This window comes from Hemibagrus wyckioides, linkage group LG16 (genome assembly GCF_019097595.1).
Source record: "Hemibagrus wyckioides isolate EC202008001 linkage group LG16, SWU_Hwy_1.0, whole genome shotgun sequence".
In the NCBI taxonomy this organism is placed as follows: Eukaryota; Metazoa; Chordata; class Actinopteri; order Siluriformes; family Bagridae; genus Hemibagrus; species Hemibagrus wyckioides.
In genome coordinates, this window is record NC_080725.1 from 14,133,439 (window position 1) to 14,161,390 (window position 27,952).

General features: G+C 39.3%; 2 protein-coding genes and 1 long non-coding RNA gene across 4 annotated transcripts; 1 reads left to right on the top strand and 2 right to left on the bottom strand.

Annotated features, from left to right (window-relative positions):
- Positions 1 to 332: 332 nt before the first annotated feature.
- fbxw11b (F-box and WD repeat domain containing 11b) lies at positions 333 to 12,638 on the top strand. The gene is made up of 13 exons (XM_058412256.1): positions 333 to 475; positions 4,655 to 4,717; positions 5,130 to 5,349; positions 5,463 to 5,649; positions 6,150 to 6,240; positions 7,366 to 7,503; positions 7,750 to 7,868; positions 8,015 to 8,264; positions 9,093 to 9,211; positions 9,412 to 9,522; positions 11,259 to 11,337; positions 11,474 to 11,638; positions 11,742 to 12,638. Exons 1-12 carry the CDS (start codon positions 401 to 403, stop codon positions 11,633 to 11,635), a joined length of 1,614 nt encoding a protein of 537 aa, XP_058268239.1. The 5' UTR covers positions 333 to 400; the 3' UTR covers positions 11,636 to 11,638; positions 11,742 to 12,638.
- LOC131367056 (uncharacterized) lies at positions 2,771 to 3,590 on the bottom strand. Of its 2 annotated transcripts, none has more exons than XR_009206879.1 (2): positions 3,315 to 3,590; positions 2,771 to 3,139 (listed from the first exon to the last, which is right to left on the bottom strand). It is a non-coding gene; the product is annotated as an uncharacterized LOC131367056 (long non-coding RNA). The 2 variants fall into 2 exon arrangements; XR_009206878.1 differs by having other exon boundaries at positions 2,771 to 3,203.
- Positions 12,639 to 17,309: 4,671 nt separating the features above from the next.
- Positions 17,310 to 23,725, bottom strand: fgf18b (fibroblast growth factor 18b). The gene is made up of 5 exons (XM_058412752.1): positions 23,508 to 23,725; positions 22,379 to 22,418; positions 22,116 to 22,293; positions 21,387 to 21,493; positions 17,310 to 20,696 (listed from the first exon to the last, which is right to left on the bottom strand). Exons 1-5 carry the CDS (start codon positions 23,537 to 23,539, stop codon positions 20,412 to 20,414), a joined length of 642 nt encoding a protein of 213 aa, XP_058268735.1. The 5' UTR covers positions 23,540 to 23,725; the 3' UTR covers positions 17,310 to 20,411.
- Between the last annotated feature and the right edge of the window lie 4,227 nt (positions 23,726 to 27,952).

A 27,952-nucleotide genomic window follows, 5' to 3' on the forward strand; every position in this document is an offset into this window, starting at 1 on the left:
ATTTCTTTTTAGCTCGTCATACAGCCTTTAAGTATAGTAAACAATTTTTTTTTTAATAACATGTTGAGAGGCTTTTAAACTCCGAGGTAGAAGAATTTACCATGAAACTCGGCGCGCCCACACGCACAATAAACTGTTCCGCGTTGTTTCACGTCCTCACGCTTGCGAAGAACAACCAATCAGAGAGCAGAGAACCAACTCGACCCCGCCTTCTTTGTGAGTCGTCGACAAATGTAGAGCTGGGATTTAAATCTATTTCAATTTTATTCACCCCCCCCCTTCTTCTAGCTTCTCCCTCCCTTCCGGTTTGTCCTCTCAGTATATGACGTAGTTGGCTGTGCGCGCCCCCGACGCAGGGCTGGGTTTCCAATTTTCTTTTTTTTCTTTTTTTTTTTTTTTGATGTTTTATTTTTTTGCGGCGCGGGGGCACAACAATATGGAGCCGGACATGGAGGACAAAACGTTAGAGCTCATGGTAAGTTTTCAGAAAAACAACCGACAGACACGTTTATAGTTATATTCGTAATAACAGGAGGATTAATGGATCGTTTTTTTTAAGGGAAGCGCGACCAAGGATGTATGAAAAGATGGACAGGGAGAAATAGGACAAATGGCCGGCTAACAGCGTTAGCACTAACTCTGGGGCACTTTCAGCATTTTAATAAAATATGTTACGTATGGAACAGTTTGAATAATAATTGTAAAAACTAGAATGACTTGTCTTCGTGTTAGTGAAGCGTAATGTGAGGTTTATAGAATACAGAGTGTTAAACGGGACAGGTTTAAGAAGTAGTGTGTAAATATATACATATATGTCAAATAGACTTTCTAAATATATAATATACTTGTTTATATTATGTTACAGAAACTGATGTTTGAATACGTTCACTGGATTCGTATAGGTTTATTTATTTATTTTTAAACATTTATTAATCTACATCAGTTTAGCCAGACAGGGCCCTGCGCTTTCACAGCTTTGGGTTAGGAATATTTTTTGTAAAAACAAATAAAAAAAAAAAGCGATTCTAATTTATCTTTACACAACACTGAAATTTGTCACCTAATCACCTATATATTGGTACATTAATCCGAAATGAAGTAAGAAATGTATCTAAAACGTCTAGATAAAATTTATAGCCAAAGCAGTACAGTACGGGGGAGGAGAGGAAAAAAAACCTGCAGCGACGTTTGTCGTGTGTGAAAGATGAAGGCTGAAGTATAAATACAGCAATATTTGAAATCAAGTGCACTACATAGGGTGTATTAGATCGCCTGCAGTTAATTCTATACAGAGCGCGCGATTAAAGGGAATACGTAACCGTTTGGGATTCAGCCCTAGCCTCCATTGACTCAGCTAACTAAGCTAGCTAGGTTTCACTGCGCCATTATTAGTAATATCCTCTCCTCGGGTTTTTTAAAGACCTATTGAACAGATGTGCGTCTTAAAAACATATACTTGTTCTCAGTAATGTTGTGAACCCCAGCCTGCACCTCTGCTCACGAATGAATCCCTCATTGTTGATCGTATTCACCGTTGATGTTGCTGGCTAGGTGTTAGCCTATCTTGCTAACTGCGTAGAAGGAAGTTAGCATAGCGTAGCAAAGCTAGCACGTCGATGTTATTACCATATCCACTGCCACTGGTTTATACTTATTTCTAATATTATAATTTCTGTTAAAACAACAATAAATGTGTTGATACACCGCCTGTGTGGGTTGTAACGTTGCATGTCTGGCTAAGATAGTTTACAGCAAGCCGGTAGCCTTGCTAGTTATGCTAGCTAGCTCTTTTATGCCTCAATGTCTTAATATGTCGACTTGAATTTAGCGCCTGGAATTAGTAAAATACGCGTTTTATGGTCTGTTTATTCAGTTTTAAGTTAGCTTTATGACGTTAACCCATGGTAGAAGTATTATTGTTCGCTTCAATGGCTTTATCAGATAAAACGCTTAATGTATCTGATTAAAATACTGAATTTCTTCATCATAAATGTGATATACATGCGTATTTTAGGGCTGCTCAGTTATGAATTTGTGTCTTTATTAAATATGAATAAGGATTAAATACGAACTATAATGCAATTTGGCCCCTGAAATCCATTAACATGATAAAATATTGATATTATGAATTTTCTAACACTAGAAATGTTTTTGCAAAACTAAACACCTTTTCTGGAGTGAGATTTCTCTTTGGCTTGTTTCTCAGTGAGAAGTCAAGTCGTGAAGTCTGGGAAGGAAATGCAAATCACAAATCAGTGATTCCATTTCCATCTGTCAATATTAGCTTTGTTTTATTCAAAAGTCCAATTAACTGATGATAAACATTGCAAGTGAAAAATTGTAAGAAGGTGATGACAGGACATGAGTTCTCAGATCGATTGATTTGCTCAGCATCATTTACTTGAGGTTAAAGTCACTCGACTCGAACCTTGTCCCCATCTCTTTCTCGTTTTTCATCCATTTCAACATTTTAGACCTGTGTCTTGTTGCCTGGACAGGTATTTATGATGATATGATGGTGCAGGATTGGACATTTCGACAGCCACAATATGATTACAAGCTGAAATGTTTACACTTGTCTGTTTTACTGTCTGACATCTTGATTAGACTCTTTAAGACTAATTAAAAATATTTCCATTTCATTTGTCACGTATAATACTTGCAGATTAAAAAAAAAAAAAGAAACGTGGCTTTTATCATATTTGCCTGTTTATCAGTGGAATGCATGCTTTCTGACTTGCTTTTGAAATAAATCACGAATGTTTCTGAATCTGTTGCCTCCAGCTTGACACTTTAATCAATACCCATAACATATGTCTCTTGGCTCATATCAGGTCTTCTGGGTTGTGTGTATCCATCCCTCATCCTGTCTCCATCCGTGTCTTTATGATCTTTTGCGTGTTTTCTTTTTCCGCCTGATGCTTTTCCTGCCACGTTGTCCGTGCTGCAATGCCGGCGCGTTCCAATGCGGAGCATCTCTGCCGTCGGTGGGCTTTGCTTCCTGTTGCCATGGCTACAGCAGAATGCTCCAGAGTAGCCGTCGTTAGGTTTGTCTCGATGGGCAGAACCGAGGATGCGTTTCTGTGTGTGGGAGCTCACTTTGTGAATTTGCAGCGTGAAGCGTTCGAGGACGTCGCTGCTTTACACACAGATCAGATTAGAGAGGAAAGTTTAAGGTGCAGCTTTGTGATGTGGGGATTTGTCTTTAGTGTTTAAAAAAAAAAAAAAAAAGCATAAGCAATCACCTCTAATGCTAGATTTTCGAATACATAGATGTACTATAGACAGAACATGGTTTAAGTGCAGAATATTACCTGTTGTGTGGCAGTTGAGGCTTTAATGAGCTCCTCTGTTGAAGGATCACTCATGTGTGAGTGATCATGTTGGATTGTGCTGCATTTCTGTCAGGTTGTGTCTTGTGCTGACATGACAGTTCTTAAAAACAAAACTCCTCTTCTCACAGGCCGCCGCCTTTTTTCTTTTTTGTTAATGAGAAGTAGCGGAGGCGTGGGAACAAACTCTAGCGTCCCAGAATGCATTGCAGCTACCTGAAGCATGTATGTGGTTTGGTTCCTGGGTTCAGGATAGCAGAGAAGATGAGTACAGTGGCAGTGTGATTATTGAAGCATACAGATTACCTAAAGGACTAAAGCGTCTCTGCATCACTGTCTTTAGCAGGGAGTGGAATGACACGGTAACCAAAACAAACTAAAAATGATGGAGAAAATTGTATTCATACAGACAAACACAGACAGAAGGAATAACAAAAGGAAGGATCTGCCACCACAAGTCATCACGTTTACTCATTGTTGTGGCTTGAGGTGACTGAATAAAGAGGAAGTTTGTGACTACATGACTGAATGGAAAGTTGAAATGGCCAGTGTGCTGTCTGAAGCACACAGAAGGGAAAATGGTGCACATGTTTTGGTCAGCATTGTGCTTTTTCAGCTGCTGTCGGTCAAAAAAAAAAACAGGAATCAAGTCCTAACTGTGCAGTGGCCTGCCATGTGGCATGGAGATGGACAAGCTTTTGCTTTCTCTGTCGTGTGTGGGTGTGTGTGTGTTTGGGCAGATGGGCACTTCCACTTTCCACTCCCACAAGCCTCTGTTGTCTTTAATGTCAAGAGGGCAAAACAAGCTGCACCCTGTCATATTATTGTGAGTAGAAATAACAAATGTAAATCTCAGTCATGCATTATCCATCAAAGGGCTACGAGTCGTACTTTTTATCCAATTATAGTTGCATTTAATAGTTGTAATTTCACTTACATTATAGCAGCTATAAACATGCTTTACTCTTTTTGCCCTCTCTGGAAATGAAGATAAAAGAAATGATGGTCCACATCTTCTCTTAAGACTCCTTCCATAAACGTTAAATAAACATCTCCTTACATATGTTTGTTGAGAGTATCTCCCTCTGAATGAGCTGTTGCTATAGAAACCATAATGTATTCGATCTGTAAGTGTAGAGAAGATTAATCGGCTCCTTCTGACTAATCAGAATCCAGAATGCAACATTGCTGTGCTTGTACAGCAGCGCAGGGCATGAATGACTACTCTGATATTTAAAAAATAAATAAATAAATAAATAAATAAATGAAATGTGTGTGTTTATATTTTTTTTTTTTTTTTTTTTTTTAATATTCTCCTTCAGAACATGTCAGTTATGGACTCTCATACTGGAGAGATTTCCCCAAAGACCACAACAGTATTTAAGGTAAAGCTGAACTCTTATCTGTTTAACTGTAAATGCGAATGATCTGATGACGTGATGACAATCTAACGTCCGAATTTATGTAGGTGTAAAGTGTTATTTTTACAGTAACTGCACGTTGTTAAAAAGGGTGTCATTTCTTTTACACCTTAGCAGATTGCTGATTATGATTTTATTGCATTAAAGTACATGTTTTATTTTTAAATTTTATTATCTGTTTATAGTGGTAGGCTTTATGTCCATGAGTTAGTTCATGTTAACACTCATATGTTCTAGCAGCTAATCCTGTTTTAGATTAGTCTGTTATCTGGCAACCAAAATGTGACCAGAAATAATAGTTAGTGTAATAACATGCTTGGTCAAAGAATGTGGTAATCACAGAACTAGATCATCTCAAACTGTGGCCTGATTTCAGATCACTAACGGCCCCCTGTCAGGCTCGAGGAAGCGGCCGTCGGAGGGCAACTACGAGAAGGAAAAGGACGTGTGCATCCAGCTGTTTGACCAGTGGTCCGAGGCCGACCAGGTGGAGTTTGTGGAGCATCTGATATCACGCATGTGTCACTATCAGCACGGCCACATCAACTCTTACCTCAAACCCATGCTCCAGAGGGACTTCATCACAGCGCTACCAGGTTTACAGAGCACACACACACACACACACACACACACAAACAATTAAGCCTTAGAGAATGTGAGGAAAATGCAACCCTTCTATTCATACCCGTGTTAATTCTCTGTGATGCAGCTCAGGGTCTGGACCACATAGCTGAGAACATCCTGTCGTTCCTGGATGCACGCTCGCTGTGTTCAGCTGAGCTGGTGTGTAAGGAGTGGCAGCGTGTCATTTCAGAGGGGATGCTGTGGAAGAAGCTGATCGAGCGCATGGTGCGAACCGACCCACTCTGGAAAGGCCTCTCCGAGAGACACCAGTGGTGAGGCATCACAATCAAGCGGTCGGACTCACTCAGCACAGCTACAAATATCGCATACACTGAGATTGGATTGAAGTAGCTTTCACTAGGCTTGAAATTTAACTACAGGAAAACTTTAACCGTTGCATAAATGTTCACTTTATGGCTGTTTTTAATGAACTAAAAATGTAAATCTCCTCTAGATAACTGCAATTTGTCCACAAAAACTTAGTTTGAAATTAGCTTCCATTCTTTTGCACCATTTAATATCAACATAATAAACACAGTGTTTTTGAGGAAATACTCATTTCACACTTCGAACCTTGCAGAACAGGTGAAGTCTATTCTGACCTACAGCTTACTCAGTAGGGTTTATTTCCACGTACTTGCATTTCTGTTATGTGGTTTTCAGTTTCAGCCACGCTTTCATTCGAAAAGGGGCACGTTGACGTAGGTGTTTGTGACCTTTTCTGACTCGGAGAACGCTTTACAGAGAAGCTGAATGTTTTTCTGTCTTACAGGGAGAAGTACTTATTCAAGAACCGCACTACAGAAGTCCCGCCAAACTCCTACTACCGATCTCTTTACCCCAAAATTATTCAGGACATTGAGGTGAGCGCAGGACGAGGACGTTAAACACGTTTTCTCTTATAGTTCAAGTATGATGTTCTGCATGGGTGAAATGTAATTATATTACTACATGTAGAGTATTTAGGTTTGCTGTTATTTAGGACATTTTGTGGCAGTGTACCTGATCATGAACTTTATAACCTTTCCGTTGAATCTGATGACAACAGTTGAATTTTTTTTTTTTTTCCTTCACTCTGGCTCAAGCACAAAGTTGACACAACCACTGCTTAATTATTAATAATTATTAGCATTCCTCTGTGTGTTTTCTTCTGGGGAAAGAGCGATGGTTTGTGCAGTCTGGTGTCTTTTGAATCAAACTTAATGAACCTGATACAATACAAAAGTAAATGCTGCAAGAAGCAATTCCATTAGATTGCTTACGTTCATGTTTGTTTATTCATAGCTTTAAATATTTTTTAAAGGCTTTTTATTACTATTTAAGTCAAATTCATTCATTTAACTGATTTATTTTATTGGGTTACACCTTCAAATGTTTTTTTTTTTTTTTTTTTTTGAAAAAAAAAGCTGATTTTTTTATTTTAAATTCTAGTTTTTCCAATTTTATTTTTAATTTAATTGACAAATTTTGCTTATTTCTGTTTACTTATTTATTCACACTAGTTTATTTATTACTTTTTTTAACAGATTTTTTATTAATGTTTTTTTTGTTCTAATTCATTTATTTAACTCTTTTTTTTTTTTTAAATAGTGTTGTTAATGCCATAGACGTTTTCACCCGGCTAATATTATTTAAAAAATAAACTAAAATTTCTGAAGGTTTTGTTTAAATGACTAATTTGTTTATTTAATCAGTGAGTATTTGAGCCTGATTTGAGTCCATTAGAAAACGTAGTGGGTGAGTAAACTTGGAAATGAATAATTGCATCCTGTGTGTGCCTCTGTGAGCTACACTTATGTTTACCAAGCCTTAAACAAGCCTTATCTGTTAAAAATAAAGCATAAAAAATGTAATGTTCAATTCACAAACCATCAAAGGAGAACCTTAAATGTCTGGTGTGAACTCTTAAACGGTCAATTTTATAAACTGTGTTATAAAATGACTGCAGCACTGTGTTTGTAATGGATGGAACAATTTCCTCTTCCCAGACCATTGAGGCAAACTGGCGCTGTGGACGGCACAACCTTCAGAGGATCCAGTGCAGGTCTGAGAACAGTAAAGGAGTCTACTGCCTCCAGTACGACGACGACAAGATCATCAGCGGCCTCCGAGACAACTCCATCAAGGTGTGTTAAAGAAGCAGTTACAATTTTAATGCAAGTTAATATATAAAGCAGTGACCGTAGATCAGTTTTAAACTTATTTTATGTCGTCAGGGTTGTTTTTGTTATTGATCTAGTGATATTTGGTGTGTTTATTCATGTCAGTATATTTAGTGTGGTTGGTGTTGGGTACAGCCACAGAAACAAATGTATGAAGATTATGTTGATTTGAATGTATTGTGGAGTTAAAAGGAGTGTGTGTGTGTACAGATTTGGGATAAGCAGTCTTTGGAATGTTTGAAGATTCTTACGGGGCACACAGGGTCAGTGCTGTGTCTGCAGTACGACGAGCGGGTCATCGTTACTGGCTCCTCGGACTCCACTGTCAGGTTTGTTATTTATTTACTTTTTCTTCTTTGTTTCTTCTTCCCTAACCGTCCATTTCCCACTCTCCCTCCTATACTTCACCTTTATGCCCAGCTGTGATGTGCTATGAGATATGTGAGCAGTACTCATTTTGCCTTCTTACACGCAGGGTGTGGGACGTGAACTCGGGCGAGGTGCTGAACACTCTGATCCACCACAATGAGGCCGTGCTGCACCTGCGCTTCTGTAACGGCCTGATGGTGACCTGCTCCAAAGACCGCTCCATCGCCGTGTGGGACATGGCCTCTCCTACTGACATCAGCCTGCGCCGCGTGCTCGTAGGTCACAGGGCTGCCGTCAACGTGGTCGATTTTGATGACAAGTACATCGTCTCTGCCTCTGGAGACCGTACCATTAAGGTGAGCACCATGAGCATGATCAGTGAAGTGCCATTTATAAGATGTGTAAAAAAAATTTAATATAATTTAGAACTATTTAAAACACAATTTCTTCAGTAATGTGCAAAAAGAAACTATATCTCCTTCCTCAGCACTGACACTCTGATGTCCAGTTTCATAAGAATTACAGCAAGGTTCACAATCACATCACAGCTCCGAAGCCATTTCATGAGGACTCCAAATATTAAACCCCAGTTTTAAAGATCTGGGTGTGTTTTTATTAGATGCAGTAAACCAGAAAACTTGACTATACTGTTGAGGCATAAGAACAAACAGCAGTCTGGTTTTTTGTTTTGTTTTGTTTTTTTTGTGGTCATATGCTTGACGTCCAGCAGAGGGCACTGTACAGTTGCTGAACTTGTGATCATAAGTCCACAGAGACTCCACCGTTCAGTTCTGCCAGACTGTGGCATATCGTTTCACCTCGGCTGGAACAGCTCTCCGTCTCCTGCCCTCGTCTCCCAGACTCTGGATTTTTCAGCCAGTCGGGATTCCAGGAACGCACGGCCCTGGGAAAACCGCCAAATCGTCCTGCATGAGGAAAAAAAAACATAGCGCTTCCATCCTCCGAAAACATTCCGCAAATAATGAGCCAGGGCAGTCCGCGCGCGTGTGTGTGTGTGTGTGTGTGTGTGTGTGTGTGTGTGTGTGTGCGCGCTTATGTTTCACATGACCCAGCTTTGTATTAGAAATTGATCCACATAATTAAATCTTAAAATGTTGACAGGACAGTGCACTCAATGACACGCCGTCATCAGTGGGTTAAAGTTTGATTTAATGTCTCGGTAGGTGTGGAGCACGAGTACCTGCGAGTTTGTACGCACTCTGAACGGCCACAAGCGCGGAATTGCCTGCCTTCAGTATAGAGACCGGCTCGTGGTTAGCGGCTCCTCGGACAACACCATCAGGTGCGTATGTGTGCATGTTGGGTGGAAAATGTAGCTATCAGAAAATAAATGGCTTATTATGTTACGTGTTCACTGTTCAGTCTGGCTGTCCATCTCTCCCTGTCAATTTGTGTGTAATGAAATCATGGATTAAAAAGCACTGCCTGTTCTCGCTCAGGAGTCAATTTAATATTCGTCCTTCTCTCCGTTTTTGTCCTCAGGCTATGGGATATCGAGTGTGGTGCCTGTTTGCGGGTTTTGGAAGGGCACGAGGAGCTGGTGCGCTGCATTCGCTTCGACAACAAGAGGATCGTCAGTGGCGCTTACGACGGGTGAGAATCATCCACAGAGCACCAGGTTTAATAGCATGACTACACTAGAGCAGATCTATTTTAAACACGTAATCACTCCGGTTTTAAATATCTCGAGCTCATCATAGCTAAGAGATTTCATTTGTCAGCATTTGTTAATCCTACTTTTCCCCTCCTCGAGCTGCAAGTTTTAATATTTTCTCTCATCCTTCACTCATTTTCTAACACCATGAATGTTATTACACAAGATCTTAATTAAAAGACAAAAGTGGCAGATTCGGACCAGTGGACCAGGACTAGAAGCCCTGCACTCTGAGAACATTACTAACCTTTCAGTGTTTTTGGTAAAAAAAAAAACAAATTTGTGTATCCTGAAATGGAGTTAGCAAATTTAGCTTCTGTATTCACACACAATGTAACTCGGTCCCATAAAATGCATTAAAAAAAAGGAAATGCTTGTACACTTCCTTAAATTACATCAACAGGCTCTTTTAACGTCCATCTGAATAAGCGGTTTTGTAAAAATGGCACAATTAGTCATCTTTAAGCAAACTGTATCATCTGAATCATGTCTACATTTCAAATCCAGTTCTACCATTTTATTACTCTAAAATGCAGGAAAATGCATCGTCCCTTGGTCTCCAAGATGGCCACCTCCCGAAACTTCCAGCGTTCATGTACGCCTGCGTATTTTTCTTTGTTTATATTTGACAGTAACTTACACCGTTTTTTATAAAAAGAACACATCTGTGCGACGTTACCAGAGAACTGGATGTGATTTTAAGGCTCACGTTCAAGTCAAGGAGAGTTTATTTATCATTTGTTCAGCTTCAAATTGCTCCAGACGCATCGACGTGCTTGTGGCGAAGCTCAGGTGAATTGCTAACATATTACAAGAGACAGGTTACACAAAACAAGACACGAGCAGCAGCTGTCATCCTAATTGAGACAAATATGATCGAAATGGAATAAATTAAGTGCAATGAGAATGCAGCGGAAGTGTCTGTTCCTCGTTAGCAGCAGTGAAGACAAGGAGCGAACGTCAGACGTGAAACTTGGCTGATGGAAGCAGTTTTTGTGGAAATCGTCTGCATTTTATTTGGTCGTACTTTTAATCCACTAACGTGTCCATTAATGTGTATGAGATTAGTCATAGGCCAGGATCAGATGCACCTGGGACTCGGCTGTGTCTGGCTTTTGAGATGAATAACAAATGACTTGTTCTGTTACACACAGCACAAAACGTCTAAAGTAAATGAATTGAGATGAATATCTTTGTTTTAAAGGTTCTCTTCATAAAAAGACCTTTACATTTTTTCTTTCTTTTTTTTTTTAATATATAACAAAATCCAGGGTAACCTTAGGCTAAGTTTCTGACTCTTGTATGTCGTGTGTTTCCCTGGAAATTAAATGTATTTGGCTCGGGGTGAAAAATAGGTTCATATCAGTCAGTTTTATAGTAAGGATAGGTACAACTGTAGGACTGGGATATTTACAAGAAATGAAATCTTTTAACTGTTTATCTGTATTTAAATGTAAAGTAGATTTTCTATAACATTTTATACATTGCAGTTTCATTGAAAAAAAAAATACATTTTAGAATAAAAATAATATGACTGGAGTTTTGGCATGACATGCTTCTTAAATGGAGTGAACTCCATCAAATAGAGCATTTATTTTGTATGTTTCAGTTTTTTATTTTTTGCTTTAAAAACACTTGTATAGGAGATGCTGAGATACGTGTGTGTTTTGTGTAGAAAAATTAAAGTATGGGACCTGCAGGCTGCCTTGGATCCACGAGCTCCCGCCAGCACTCTGTGTCTGAGAACACTGGTGGTGAGTGACCTTAGGACTCACACAATCTTTATCTCATCCGTGACCTATATGTCCTCATATACTAAGTGATGAACTTTCATCAGAACAAAGGCAGGTACTTGAGCTAAGATGGATGGGTGTGTGTGTGTGTGTGTAGGAGCACTCAGGCCGTGTGTTCCGGCTGCAATTTGATGAGTTCCAGATCATCAGCAGTTCCCATGACGACACCATCCTCATCTGGGATTTCTTGAATGTGTCGACTAACGGACAAATGGAAGGACGGTCGCCATCGCGCACGTATACGTACATATCCAGATAGCAGGTAATGGAACACATACACACACAGTACTTCCAGCTGTCTGTAATAGAGATGAATAGACTCTTGCCCTACTGCATGACTCTAATATATGTGTTTGCTTGAACAGGGCTGCCCTGGAAGCGTGTGGAGTGTGTGAGAGTGTGTGCGCGGGGACTGTCCTGATGACCGAGTCTCTGTGGTTAAGTGTGCCAGGATCAGAGGTCGAGGAACGCCACCCCTGTCCTCCCCTCACCCTCCTCTCTCTTTCTTTTACTCTTCTTCTTGTCTCCTTTTTTTAATTCTAAGCCCCTCTTGAAAACACTCACCCAGACACACACACATTCACACACACTCAGTTATGTGCAAACAGACCCTGAGCTCCCTTTCTATCGGGTAGCGGGAGGAGAAGATGGAGAGAGGGATGCCACTGAGGATGAGCTCGTAGCTCCGCCCCCACATCCGCCCTGACAGCTGCCCTAGCCTCGCTTCTGGGCCCAAGGACTATTTAACTCTTGATATTTTTATTTCTCATGTTTTTTGTGGAAAAAAAAAGATAAACAGTGGAAGTGACTCTTCCATGAGGACTGTGTTTGCATGAATGAATGATGGGACTGTAAAAGACGGTCAAGCCACATTTGTGTCTTTATTTTATTATTATTTTGTATTTTCATTTTCTTTTTTTTTTCCTTTCTAAATTTGGGAGATCAACTTTGTTTTGCTTCCTTTGTGGTGACGTACTAATCCCTGTAGTTTTCTTCGTTTCAGATTCCTCTTCAGTCCGTCGCTCTGTTCCCTTCCATGTCCTTTGCTAGCTCTAGCTTTCTCTCTCTACTCTCTTCTTCTGTCTTGGTCTCTTTCGCTGTCTGCTCGTCTAGGTTCCGAATGACCCCTAACTGATCGCAGTTTAGTTGTAAACAGAAATGTCTTGGTTAAAATGGTGTTGTATATTGAAAAGATTTTTTAAAGAAAAAAACATTATTATTAATAAGAATAAAGTACTTGACTGTGAAGGAGTGTTAACAAACTGGCAACGTTTTGCGTTTTTTGTGGGTGTATTTGCATGCGTGAGAATGATACTTTACCTAAACTCTATACGGAAATATTAAATGAAATGAAATTTCATGCAGTGGTAAAGAACCTCTTATGCTTGAATTGCAGTCCCCAACTCTTCCAACAGGGGTTAGGATTTTTTTTTCTGATTAGACATGCTATTTTTATATTCTTTCCACGTTCGACACTTCAAGCTGGAACAATTGACTGTTCATGTTTGCAGTGACATATGATGAAAGATTCGTTTTTGTCTTATGTTTTTTTTTCTGTTGTGTCTTCCACATCCTTCATCCACCCCTGCCTCTGAACCACGCCCACACCAGAAGAGAGTTCATCTCGACAGCTTATTTCAGGGCCAGAAGATTTTTATGAGGAGACAGATTCTTTATGTGGTGACGATACAAATCTTTTTTTTTTCTTCTGTTTATTTATATATATATATATATATATATATATATATATATATATATATATATATATATATATATATATATATATATATATATATAAATATAAATATATATATAAATATATATATAAATATAAAATTAGCAAATTAAATGGATATGATTTTATTACAGGTACAAATCCACTTTTAAGCATTACAAATCCTAGCTTTAAGTTGTGGAATGTTTAAGGTATCCATTAACATATAATGCTTCTTTAATCCATGTAAGGAATTTGGTTATGTCTGTGTAACAAGACTCGTCAGTGTCTAATTATGTTAATATTGTTATTGGGTCTTGATCTGATACAGAGTGTGGGGGAGAGAGAGAGAGAGAGAGAGAGAGGGAGAGAGAGAGAGAATAAGAATCAGTGTTTCAAAGGAAGAATCAAAATTGAGACCACAGACAGAACGATGCTGTCCAATATGACAGGAATGCAGTATGAAAACCGAACTTTGGACACACACTCATTCACAGACACAATTTCAGCTCCAGATGAAATCCAGTCCTGTAATAAAAAGCCTTTCAAATTGTTGTGCGTAACTGAATTTAAACATAATCTAATATATGTCTCAGAAATCTGTTTTTGTACACCTGTACATGTTTCACCTGATCCTTTTCACATATTGCTTTCTTCCCTTAAAGCTACATTAAGTACCTTCAGCGAATTCATTACTTGAAAGATTTCGGTACTTGTTATTATAAGAAATTAGTGATGGACCGACTGTAAGGTGAGTTGTGCTGTGCCTCTTTTTTTTTTGTACTGTGCAAGAATGAATCTGAATTGCTCTGTGTGTGAAAAATCCCATACATAGGTAGTGTTTGAGTTGTTGCTAAAGATCCAACCTGACACTGGAGTCCAAATATCTGCTGAAGAGGAAGGCTATTAGGTCAAATTTCCTGTGTTTTGTTTTGTATTTATTGATTTGTGCTAAACATTGTGACCATCATCTGGTCATGTTTATACACATGTGACTGTGATGAACAGCATTAATTATGTCAGATTAATAGTTTTAATAGATAAAAAATCTGATGTACAGCAGTGCCAAAATTTGTGGTTTAAGTGGATCATTTGCCTGGGAGTTACAGGAGATATCTGAAAATTATATTTTTCTTATTTCTCAGACAAACACATACATTTCTCCTGAAAAGGGAACGAATGCAGGGCATGACACAGTGATCTCATCTGTGTTGAACCATCTGGGGAAAATCTGGTGTGGCAACACACCGAGACATCAGAGCTAACACATGATGACTAAAACAGTTTGGTAGAAACTTGTATTTTCTTAAAAGACCCCTTTTTATTTTATTTTACCAAAAATTTCTTCTTTACAGATCCTTCAGAGATGAAATGATTATTAATAGGTTTTCATTCTCAGTGTTACATCACATCCATTCAAAGTGACATCTATGAAGAAATTATTTGACTTTCAATTCTTGAAGGCACAGAGTAGTTAAGTTGCCTTTATTTGTCACATATACATTACTGCATAGTATCCCATCCTTGGAGGGCTGGGGTCAGAGCACAGCCATGATATAGGGTGGGTTGCTCAAGAGCCCAGCAGCTTGGCGGTGCTGCGGCTTGAACCCCAATCTTCTGGTCAACAAGCCAAAGCCGTAACCACCATCCCTAGAGTAAAGACTTTAACCATGAATTTTATGCTAAAACACACGCAGGTTAAAGAGCTGCTGCTATGAGTCACACTTTAGTTGAAATCCTGAACTAGTTCAAATGAGCTCACAGTGTGTCAGGATTCTGCATGAACACTTTGAGACTCAGAGTCTGGCTTGTTGGTAGCGTTAGACTTCCATTCCTGCGGTTGCTGGGTCAAATCTGTCCTTCTTTAGAGGATGTGTGATTGATAAATATGTTAAATCATTTTTTTTTCCTGTCAGAACTGAAGACTCAGGTGGTTGTATGCAAGTAAGTGTTGATAGTCAAGGTTTGAGATCCAGATTGGTCAGAAATGTAGAGGTACAAAGCCTGCAGAACTTTACAAAAATTTCACCTTACTTTGGTAAAAGTGTGATAGTATGTAATTGAAGGTAGTAGAGAAATGTAGCGAAAGTAAATAAAAAAAAAAAGAAGGAATATATAAAAAATAGAAAGTAAGTTGCAATACATAATTAATGGGAAAATTGTATATTTCAGCTCTTGTGGGATGTTCCCAGTCTGCAGTGGTCAGTATATATCAAAAGAAGGAACAGTGGTGAACCTGCAACAGGGTCATGAGTGGCCAAGGCTCACTGATGCACGTGGAAAGCGAAGGCTGGCCCGTGTGGTCCAATCCAACAGACAAGCTATTGTTGTGTATGTGTGTATATATATATATATATAATGTATGTATATATGTATATATATATATATGTATATATATATGTATATATATATATATATATGTATGTATATATATATATATATATATATATATATATATATATATATATATATATATATATATATATATATAAAATAGAAGAAAAAGCCCAGAGTAGCATAATCCCTCCTTCCACCTCTCCCTGGGACATACTGGCTTTTACTCTAATTGCCAGATTTAGTGCCTTACCAGGTTCTGGTCCCTCAGCTTACCTGCAGACTGCCTCAATCCTGTGCAGTGGGTCACCACAGAGGGACTCACCCTTAGACATCTGAGCTATCAAAGTGTTCTAATTGCACAGCTTTTTTAGTGTTTCTAAAACTCACCTGAGCCTAGACTTGACCATCACAGTGAGAAACCTGTACGCCTGCCACAGAGTCACCAGGGTCTTCAGAAAGCCTTCTTTTTTTGAGTTTTATCAGTTAGTTCATGGCACTGCTACACAGTCATTACGGCTACACTTATGAAGAAAAAGCGAACTGAGACAAGAATTGAACCCTGATTATCAGGTTTAGATACCTGTTCACATGCTCACCATCACCTCCAGAGAAATGCTCACAGCTACATTTAAAAGAGAGCTTATAAATAAAAGGACCCAAAAGATGAACCTTGATCTTCACGATATCCTATTGGTTCACTTACACACTAGGCCAACAGGATTTCTCTGAAATGAATCACACATCAAGATGAATGTTCATACAGGGTCTAGCTTGTTCTGTCTTTATTTAGGATGAATGATTAGGGGTCACTTAAGTTATGTGCGACTTAGTGGAAATGTCTGGCTTTCAGATCAGAGATTGCTGGTTCAATATCTGCCTTCTGCTGTTTTTTTTTTTTTTTACACCCTCAGCTGAAAGTCAGAACACATTCACTTTACCTCACCCTAAGCCAAGCCTTAAGCTATGATCCTCACTCTGAGATGCACACTTAACTGGCTCTAGAGGTGAACCTTAAACAACAACTGCAGAGTTTGATGCTTTCAGTTTTGACTTCTGCATCTACTGTAGAAATAAATCAGTGCATAAATGAGTGTATAAATGAAGGGATGTGGTAGGTTAGTGGTTAAGGTGTTGAGCTCCTCGTTGGAAGATTGGGAGTTTGAATTCCAGGTCCACCAAACAGAGCCCTTGAGCAAGACCCTCAATTTCTCAGTTGTATAATAAAAAGTGGGATAAATTGTAAGTCACTCTGGATAAGAGCATCTGCCAAATATCAGAAATGTAAATGTAAACATCTAATAACAGGAAAAAGTTTGGGTCTAGGGTTAATTGGGGAAGGACCTCATCTAGGTGAAATTTGACCTGTGAATTTTTAGTAAACACTCAACATAGAAAATGTTCAGTTTGCCCAGCTTTTTCATCCTTAAAGCCTACTTTTAGACTTCTTCACCTCCTATTTTATATTTAGAAAGATAAGTAAAACAGAACAGAATTCATAAACCGTGCTGATAAAAATTCTTGCCACGAGCAGATAAATACGAGTGTGTTTGATATGACGGAGAGAATCTGAGGAATGTCTGAATTAGTGGTGTAAATGGTACGGTTTGATAAGGAACTCTGAAATAGATTTATTGCTCATGTTATCTCCAGGTGCTGTTTTTTTTTTTTTTTTCATTTTCAAACAGACAGCGTAAAAGGCTTAGGTGAAGATGAGGAAAAATGTTATTTACAGTATGTTATTTTTAGGAAAGACCGGAAAGCTGGGGTGTTTTATGATCATCAACATTGTTTTGTTGTTGTTGTTATTGCTGTTTTCTGGAGATACATTCTCTGTAACTTTTTCTGAATGACAAAATACAAAATGCTGAGTAATAAAGCAGAGTCAAGAAAATAAATATTTTTTAATAGCATCCTGTATCAAAATATTTCATCTGTCAGTTCTAGCCCCAGTAACCGTGGGACCAAAAAAAAAACAAAAACAAAAACAAAAAACTGTACATTGAATTTTATACTGTACATTGAACATGTAGATTCAGGGTGGTACCTGTGTCAACTTTATCACCTTGCACATGTTATGTGAAACAGATGCAAGGTTACTTCGTAGTTGGGTGGACAAGATACACATTTCTGGTCAAAAAAAACAAAAAAAAAAAACAAACACATATTGTGAGTCTTTAATTACTGCGTAGCTACATTTTTGCTTTAGAGCAAGGTAGTGTTGAATTCTGGATTCTGATTGGCCAGAAGGTGTTGATCAAATTTGCTTAAATTTCTGTACAGAGACTTAAATTTACTGGAAATTTATGGAAGGAGTCTCCAGTGTCAGCACTTTGCAAGAGTCAGGCTTTTCCAAACAGTGTTTTGTAAACAACAAAGTGGGTTTTATTCATTTTTTTTTTTTGTTGTTTTAACTTGAAAATCAAGACAAAAACAGAAGCCGGTGAAGATACAACCATTTTTTTAGCTCCTATAATGTACATTTTGTGGATTTGCCACAATTTAAATCTAACTGTAACTCTTATTTAATAAATTAGGGGGAAAAATCATTGTTATAAGATAAATGAAACACTTCTGTTATTGGAAAATAATCAATTTTGCTCTATTACCTCACCCCGTCATTGATTATTTGTCTATAACAGCATGACACAGTGTTTTATTCCTTAGTCAACATTGTCATTTTAGTTCAGGCCTCTAGAGTTACAGAAATTGAATCAAATCTAACACCTCCCCATGTTCGTGTGGAAAAACATCTGTAGTGATTAGTTATTTTCCTATCCCCCCTTTCAGTTATTTCACATAGTATGAATAAAACGATGTGAAATGAACAGAGGGTCACTTAAAAAATCCATAACATTCTGGTGACTGTTATGTCATATATTGAGTTAGTCTTAGGTACCACACTGCAGTTCTGGGTCTGAGCTTATACAGCCAACTGTGGACGATGGAAAAGGTGAGTATTTCCATACTGTCAGGGCCTTTAAAAACGTTTTCTAGTAGAATCTCTCCAATATAGTATATTACTCTTACTTGCTTGGTTCAATTTTGCTATAGGAGCAAAAAAGAAATGTGGTAGTCAATGACTTTGGAGAAAACCAGCAAGTCCAAGTCGAGTCCATAGGTTGCTACATGAGTTCAAGCTACTTTATTATTTTCTTTGAACTGGTTATTTGCATTATTCTTTACAGATTTGAGCCTCCTTTTTTCTTGTCATCACCTCCGGAGAGACGGCTCTAACACTTTAAGCCCAGCATTTGTCTCTAATTCTCGACTATTTCTGTGCTTTCATCTGTTTTGTAACTTGTTACGGAGAAGAGCATCTGGCAAACAACTGAATGTAAATGTCAAATCCCAAATGTTAGCGCAGCGGGAGTACGCTGCCACCGCTGATGATTTCATTTTTCAGGGGAACTCTATTTTGTTTTTAATGAATTGCAGTCAGCTGTGGTAGCATGCTTTGACTAGCGTTATTTAATGTTGAAGAAATAATTACTAACAAACATGTTTAACATTTGGGCTCAAGATAATAATAATAATAATAATAATAATAATAATAATAATAATAATAATACCACCTCCGGTATCTCTGGTGCAGACCAAAAGGGTGCCCCCTGCCAAAGCATGAACCTTTTATCACCAAAAAAATATTAGAAAAACAAGTTGTTTTTTTTTTAACATTTTTACAGGGTCCCCCAGTGGCTCAGGGCCCATAAGCAGCTGATTATATATGGAGGAAAAAGCTCTGATTACTAAGAGAGTCAAACACTCTTGAACACTCTGTCATCTCAAGTCAAGATTGAGGCTAAAGTCATAGTTAAAAGCGAGTCCAAGTCATGCACCAAAAATTGGAAAATTCTGATGTCCAGGACTCAAGCAATATATAAAAAGACTAAAATTTCTTAATATCATTCCAGCAACAATTTATAGACCAACAAACTCCATAAATGATTAACCAGAATACAAGCAAGAGAGATTTTTTTCAAGGTCCAGAAATGAGTTTAGAGATAATCAGTTATAATTCTCTCTAAACACTATAACTGAATTTCTATACTGTAAAATGTCCTTCTGATCATTTAAGCACATCATTTTCACACCATAATGTGACACGCAAAACAAAGTGCACTCCAAAGGATCTCCAAGAGTTCTCTGGATCGTTATGGGCTTTTTTGTGTCCTTGTGGCTGTCATGGAACATTTGAACCGTTGAAAGTAGGGTTCTCAAGGAAAGTTCCAGAGACCCCCAGGGGTTATGAAGCATTATTAAGGGTTCCTTTGTTACAATTCTGTAAATTACAACTCATTATAGTCATTGAGTTTTCGTCACTAACCTTAAAGTTGAACCTAATGTGTTCTGTTGCAAATAAAAAGCTGCATGGCAAGAGTAATAGGATTATGCTTGGAGCAGAAATGTGTTTGAAACCTGCAGAACCCCTTTGAGAGTTTTAGTTGCTAGATGTAAGTTTTTTCTTAAGAGTCTATACTCCAGGATGTCTGTATGAGCTCATACCAATGTGTTGCTGTTAGATTTTTATCCTGTTAAGTAGTTTTCTGCTATGGTTCTTGTTCCATTATTCATTATATTAGCTACATTTGGCTTTTTGTAGTAGTTCACATGCCTAGGCATTTTATCCTATTGATTAACATTTCAAGCAGGATTATTCAACTCAAGAAGGTATGTGATTGGAATAATGTAGACACGAGGCTTTCGAGTTTTTATATACGTGCAACTCACTGTCTGACAAACCTCGCTAATAGCAGTGGATACTGGAGAGATTTTCTGTCGGTTTTATAGTGCCGTGCGTGCCCTTGTCACGAGTCAGAAGTCTCCAAGTTCATTCCCTGGACGCATGCCCAGCCGTCTTTGATTACGCAGCGTTTGTCTGAATTTGACCTCCATCTGGGACTGTAGTGACCTACACCTGGCAGACTTGGTAAGGGTGACTCCAATCCAAGCTCCCTCCACATCAGGATCCTTTATACAAGCGGTGTTATGACTGTGTGTCAGGACTAGCGCTGGTCTCCTGCGTCCTCCTGTTCCTCTTGCTAACGGTGGTGAAGCTGCTGTGCTGCAGGTTCGGCTGCTCACCTGGAGGAAAACGCTTCATGAAGTGCACTTCTTGCTGGTTTGGGAGAGTCTGCGGCCCTCTGCGAGGTCGGCCCTTTTTGGTGAAGCCGATGTACCAGCCGGTGTAACGCGCTGACATCCAGGCCGTGTAGTTGTTCTCCAGAACCATCTCGATGAAGACACACTCAGCGTTTGCACTGTTGGCTTTCTGTGAAGAAAACAGGATGTAACTCTTTAGATTTAGCCATGCAATAAAATAGATCAAGCATTAGCAAACATGCGGTAAATATATCATTCTAAGAGTTAAAAGTCCTACTTATGGAAAAAAACAACCATTTGGTTTGATCCCATTTCTCTAATGTAGCTAGCTATTTTTATTAGTGAAGTAAGAAATAAAACACTGTAGTGTCATGCTGTTAAAGGAAAATAATCAATGACACAGTTGTATTTATTCAAATAAGACATGTCTTTTACCCATTTATAGTTATGTTTAAGGTTGATGAATGAACCTGAAATAAGTTAGTTCCTGTTCTCACTTACGTTATAGCAGCTATAAACAATCATTCCCTTACCTGCTTCTCTTTATTCTCTCTTATAGTTAATGCAGCTTCTCATGTTAACGGAGAAGCACATACTCTGTCCTGAAAATGTCAGAAAACTTACTAACACTGGAGACTCCTTCCATAATTATAAAACTTACAAAAAACGTCATCACCTCAAAGATAACACATCTTTATTTTGTATGTTTTTTTCTGGATTGTCTCTGTGAATGAGCTGTTACTATAAAAATGATATAGTATTAGAGCGATCTGTGTGATTTACGGCTGCACTCCATTCTGTCCATTTACAATTTAGACCTCAAAAGTGTTGTTTGTATTATAACATCAAACAAACTCACCCTGCCCACCAGTTTCCCCCTGCGATTCATGCACAGGTAGAAGTTGGACTCTTTGCCCCGAATTCGCACCTGACTTCCAAAGGTGTCGGCCTCCACCACGAGCTGGGCTTGTGAAGAGACACACATACAGACAGACAGGAATATAGACAGGCCAAGGATGTGCTGGATTTGCCTTTTTTAAAAATCTCTGCCAGAGAAAATATTGCCAGAGAATTTTTCTTGTTCTAGGCCAAGCCACGGGCAACTCCCTATCTGCAACTATTCACTGCAACAGGCATTAGTCATCTCAGCTAATCAACATTAAAAAAAAAAAAAAAAAAAAAGGGGTCTTTACTTGATGCTACCATCTTGACAAGTTCAGTCCTCACTGGCCAATTCTGCCTTCTTTCTCTGTGGTTCGATTCGGCTGGCTGATAACGCTTTAATCCTATTCTGCTGTGTTTAAAGTCTACTCTTGATGCATGCAGTCGCTCGTATTGTCCTTGGATGACATCAAGGTCAGTTAAGATAAACTCCCCCACCCATCTCTCTCTCTCTCTCTCTCTCTCTCTCTCATTCTCTCTCTCATTTGTCTAACAGTCTTTGCCCTTGTATTTAGAGCAGGTAAGACAAAACAGAGCAAACGAAAATCCATAAAGTGTTTGATAAAGCAGACGGCCATCCTCGACTGCTCTCTTTATCAACCCTTTCTCCTAAACGTTTGCTCCAGCTTTCCCTGTACGCTCTTACCATATTTATCCCCATCTTCTCCAGTGGCGATGATTTTCCTTCCCAGCACCTGCACGTGTTTTCCGCTGGTCTTGCTGTACAGCTGGTACACCCGGTGATGCTTTCTGCTCAGACTGTCTCTTGTGCCTGTCTGAGTCTCCACGTGCTCTCCAAAATCCACATTATCCACCGCGAGCGCCTAGAAAAATATCACTTCATATCGTTACCAGTGACACATCAGTACACTTTGTGTTTTTTGTGTGTGTAACCATAAACAATTTTACCTGCAGGAAGCTACACAACAGCAATGTAACCTGAACACATCTAGAGGAAGAGAGAAAAACAAAACCAAAAAATAAAAATAAATTCAAGCAATTAAATACAACCTTAAACTGTGGTTACTGATGAAAAGATGTGCAATTCTAATCTGTGCAATTAACTTGAATTCATTTTTTTTCACTTCACTTGTTAATGAGCTTGAATACTTATTTTTCAATCCTTACATTCTTTACTACATACAAACATCTCAAAGTTCTCTTTTTTGTCTCATCCATACACTGACTGTTTTCTACACATCAATTCACAGGGATTTATTTATTTATTTATTAATTAATTAATTACATTTTCTATTCTCAGCTTGACATCTTCAATATCATGCTTGTGTCAGTTCCACATTTACACAAAAAACAAATGCCATTATTAATCATTCCATCAGTTTAAAATCAACTTCTAATTCTTATATATATATATATATATATATATATATATATATATATATATATATATATATATATATATATATATATATATATATTTCCAGATCACTTAAAACACTCATAAAATCACATTTTTTAGGACAATTGTTTTGCAGGATACATTCATCTTTGCCACATTATTAGTTTGTTAGTATTTTCCCCTACTTGATTGTGTGAAATGCGCATGAGTCTGTTTGGTCTATGATCTCAGCTGTTATCTGAGTACATTAAACACACACGCAGACAGACAGACAGACACACACACACACACACACTAATTGTGTGTATTAGGATATTAGGAACGCGGCATCTGCTGGCTCTTAATGTTCGACATGAATGTGAAACACATGTACTTATACCCAAAGCCGCCAACCTTGAGAGCTCAGAAACAGGGAGAGTTTCCAAACCCAAAGCTGGCACACTCGCTTGTTTCCCGTCCAACGCAGGTTTTTTAGCCGTGTTCACAAAACTCTAATGACTTTTCATTCATAAATGTTACAAAATAACAAGCCAGGAGCGAATTTTCACAAGTTTCCCCCCGCCTTTTCTTTTGGCAAGCTCGTGCCACCTGTCACATTCCCAGACTTTTTTCAATAACATCTTGCTTAAGAAAATTTAGTTTCAAATTCTGTGTCAAAAGCCGAAAAGCTGAACTTACGCGAGGAGATGTGGAGGGAGGACGGAGCGCATCGCCGCGGTCGCTCCAAAAGCTGATCGTTTCCAGAAACGGAGCCTCCAGTCTCATCGATCCGGTTCGTAGCGCCTCCGTCTTCATGACATGGAGAACCAAAAACAAGTTGCGGGTTTAGATATGCGCGGAGGAACGCGTGAGATGCCAACTTGACAACCTGCAGTGGATGGAAGAAGGACTAGGGGCGGGGCGCGCGCACAGCCGGATGAGAGATGAGGGGCGGGGCGCGTTCACGATAGGGGTGACACGATATACCGTGAATATCGTTATCATCACAGCAGAGCAGATTGCAGCAGAAAAAGTGTAATCAATTCTAGCTTAAAAGCCTCTGAGTCTAACGGAGGCAAATTAAACATAGTTTCTTTGTTCATTTTAAACATTTAACACAATTTCAAGAACTCAATAAACAAAGAAAAAAGAATCAAGACATGTGAAAGGAAACAGTTACTCTAAAGAAGATAAAAGAAAAATGAAGTCAATATATGAAAGAAAGAAAGAAAAAGAAATTGGAGCAAATTCTGAGAAGCCCATTAGAAGGTGTTTTTGTGCTTAAGATTAAGGCTAACAGAGACAGAGATTAAGCTTGATTATCTGCATGAGTTACTTTCCTTCTCTCTTTAAACACATCTTGAAAGCAGTTTTTTGCATTTAGGGAGTGAGAAAGGTGAAACTCTATTAAAATAATGGCAAAATAGGAAAGAGAGTGTGAGGGAGGTATGTAAGCAAAGAGCAATTCCAAAATGAACATTTGTCTGGGACTTTGGCAAAGCAGGCGTTTCGGCCTTCTCTGAATTCTGCAGAACCGCAGACAGGCAGTGTAACCTTCCCTTGTACCCCACATCCAGAGCAGAGCTCTGTGTGTGTGTGTGTGTGTGTGTGTGAGAGAGAGAAAGAGAGAGAGAGAGAGAGAGAGAGAGAGGGAGGGAGAAAGAGAGAGAGAGAGAGAGAGAGAGAGAGAGAGAGAGGGAGGGAGGTGCACATTAATGGAGCTCTGGTTTGCAGCCAGCACTGAAAGGCCTATATGCGGCATGTCACATTTCCCCGCTGGTCCTATTGTCTTGTCGATCATCCCCTGGATCTCACTACAACATAAACATTCTATAGGATCTTGAGACAAACTCGCTCTCTAATCTCTCTGGCATTTCAGTGGGGCAGACTCGAGGCAGACTTGAGATAACTGCACAGTTACCGAGACATAACATTCCTGCTCTGCACAAATGTAATGCTCTACAGAAAAGGTGTTGTGAAAAGATATATTGAGGGGAGGAGAAAGCTGTGAGACATTGTGAGAGCTGTGAGAGCTGTGAGACACTGTGAGGGTTGTGAGAGACATTGTAAGTGCTGTGAGTCACTTAGAGAGCTGTGAGACAGTTTGAGAACTGTGAGACACTGTGACAGCTGTAAGACACTGAGAAAGCTGTGAGACATTGTAAGATACTGTGAGACACTGTAAGATACTGTGAGACACTTTGAAAGCTGTAAGACATTGAGAGAGCTGTGAGACATTGTGAGACCTGTGAGACACTGAGAATTCTGTGAGACACTGAGAGACCTGTGCGACATTGTAAAAGCTGTGAGACATTGTGAGAGCTGTAAACACTGAGAGAGCTGTGAGAGACTTTGTGAGAGCTGTGAGACACTGAAAGAGCTGTAAGACATTGAGAGAGCTGTGAGACCCTGTGAGAGCTGTGAGACCTGTGAGACACTGAAAGAGCTGTGAGACAGTTTGAGAACTGTGAGACACTGTGAAAGCTGTGAGACATGTGAAACACTGAGAGAGCTGTGAGACACTATGAAAGCTGTGAGACACTGAGAGAAGTGTGAGACACTGTGAAAGCTGTGAGACACTGAGAGAAGTGTGAGACACTGAGACTTTTTGAGAGACAGAGAACTGTAAGACAACGTGAGAACTGTGAGACTGATACAGAGTGAGACTTTGTGAGAGCTCAGACACTGCAAGAACTGTGAGACACTGAGAGAGCTGTGAGACATTGAGAAAGCTGTGAGACACAATGAGTGTTGTGAGACATTGAGAGAACTGTGAGACACTGTGAAAGCTGTGACACTGAGAGAAGTGTGAGACACTGAGACTTTTTGAGAGACTGAGAACTGTAAGACGACGTGAGAACTGTGAGACTGATACAGAGTGAGACTTTGTGAGAGCTCAGACACTGCAAGAACTGTGAGACACTGAGAGAACTGTGAGACACTGAGAGAGCTGTGAGATACTGAGAGAGCTGTGAGACATTGAGAAAGCTGTGAGACACAATGAGTGTTGTGAGACATTGAGAGAACTGTGAGACACTGTGAAAACTGTGACACACTGAGAGAAGTGTGAGACACTGAGACTTTTTGAGAGACAGAGAAGTGTAAGACAACGTGAGAACTGTGAGACTGATACAGAGTGAGACTTTGTGAGAGCTCAGACACTGCAAGAACTGTGAGACACTGAGAGAGCTGTGAGACATTGAGAAAGCTGTGAGACACAATGAGTGTTGTGAGACATTGAGAGAACTGTGAGACACTGTGAAAGCTGTGACACACTGAGAGAAGTGTGAGACACTGTGAAAGCTGTGACACACTGAGAGAAGTGTGAGACACTGAGACTTTTTGAGAAACAGAGAACTGTAAGACAACGTGAGAACTGTGAGACTGATACAGAGTGAGACTTTGTGAGAGCTCAGACACTGCAAGAACTGTGAGACACTGAGAGAGCTGTGAGACATTGAGAAAGCTGTGAGACACAATGAGTGTTGTGAGACATTGAGAGAACTGTGAGACATTGTGAAAGGCAAGAAAAAAATAAATGTTAATGGAAAGAAAGAAAGAAAGAAAGAAAGAGAAAGAATTTTTCTCCTGAAAAGAAATAAAAGGAAGAAAAGAACACATTTCAGTCTAAATGTGTCATGTCTGAATAGCATTTTTTTTATTTGATTTTTTTGTGTGTCTTTGATCTGTAACTGAGCTGCTCTGCCAAAGCTGTACTGTTATGCAGGTCTGAATGAAGTGTGTGTATGTGTGTTAGCGAGAGAGAGAGTGAGGGAGAGAGAGAGGGAGAGAGAGAGAGAGCAGCCGTGTTCTCTGCATAGTTTACCTTTTCTCTCAATGGAGTCAGTCTCACCTCTCGTGTCTCAAGTATGCACACTCATTTTTCTCTGGTCATTTCTCACTGAGAAGTGTCCAAGTCGAGAGGTTTCAGACAAAATAGGAGTGTCTCCCCCTTCTGTTTGTCTCCCTCTGTCTCGCTCGCCCTCTTCCTCTTGGCTCATCTTCCCTCTTTCCAGACTTTGAAGGGAGCTCAGGCTTCTAATATAAGACAGGTCCCTACCACAACAAAGGAGGCAACGTTGACTTTGAATAAACACTTTCTCCTTTTTTTATCCCTCCTCCCTGTCTGTCCCCCTCCACTCCCATTTTTCCCCTCTCTGTGTTATTTTGCTTTTGGCTCTGTTGCGAAGTATGTGCACTTGTTATGTGTTCTCCATGGTAGCCAGGCTTCTGGAATAGATTAGGCCGGGAAAGAACGAGGGGAAGTGGTGTAGGGGTGATGAGGGGAGGGAGAGCAGAGCGCTAAACTCGGTAGAGGGAGACAAAGGTGTGGAAGAGATGGTAGAAAGTGTGAAAAGAAGAGATAAATATGGACAGACGAGTGGAAGAAGTAACGTGAACAGCTGAATAAATGGGTGGTAGAGTGTAGGCACAGTGGATGGAAGAATTGAGAAGAGAGAGAGGGACTTTAAAGCTTCTGTGTAAAACACTACAGCTGAGAGTTTTTATCAGTATAGTACCCATTTTGGAAGCTTAGGGCTTTTAGAAAAGCCTTAAAGAATGCATAAAGGGTTATTTTCTTAATAGTGAAAAACCATATGTCAATTTTTTTATTGCAAGAAAGAAAGAAAGAAAGAAAGAAAGGAAGAAAGAAAGAAAGAAAGAAAGAAAGAAAGAAAGAAAGAAAGAAAGAATTGTGAAATGATACTCCCTTTCCTGGAAGAGAAGAGTAAATTTTTGGAATTAATTTTCCAAACAAGAAAGAAAAAAGAAAAGTTACATGACGATGTTTTAGTGTGTGTGTGTGTGTGTGTGTGTGTATGGATTACTTGTATTACAGTGTTGAGAACTTGCTGTACACTCTGTAGATTTTTTTAAGCATGTGTGAACGTTATTAAGGTTAAACTCGATGTACTGCACTACGTCCCTGCATGCTTCTGTCTGTAATCTCCTAAATCCTATTTCACTCTCCGGGGTTGTGACTGTGTGCTTGGCCACTTTCTCAGCGTGCAGAACATGGTGAGCTGTCATCGCCCTTCTACCCCGCTGCCCTTTAACTCTCCTTTATGGTGGCTGGCTTTAAAAAAACCCCAACAAGTCTCCTTCCTCTCAGCTGGCAGGAGAACGATCCCGCTGCCAGACAA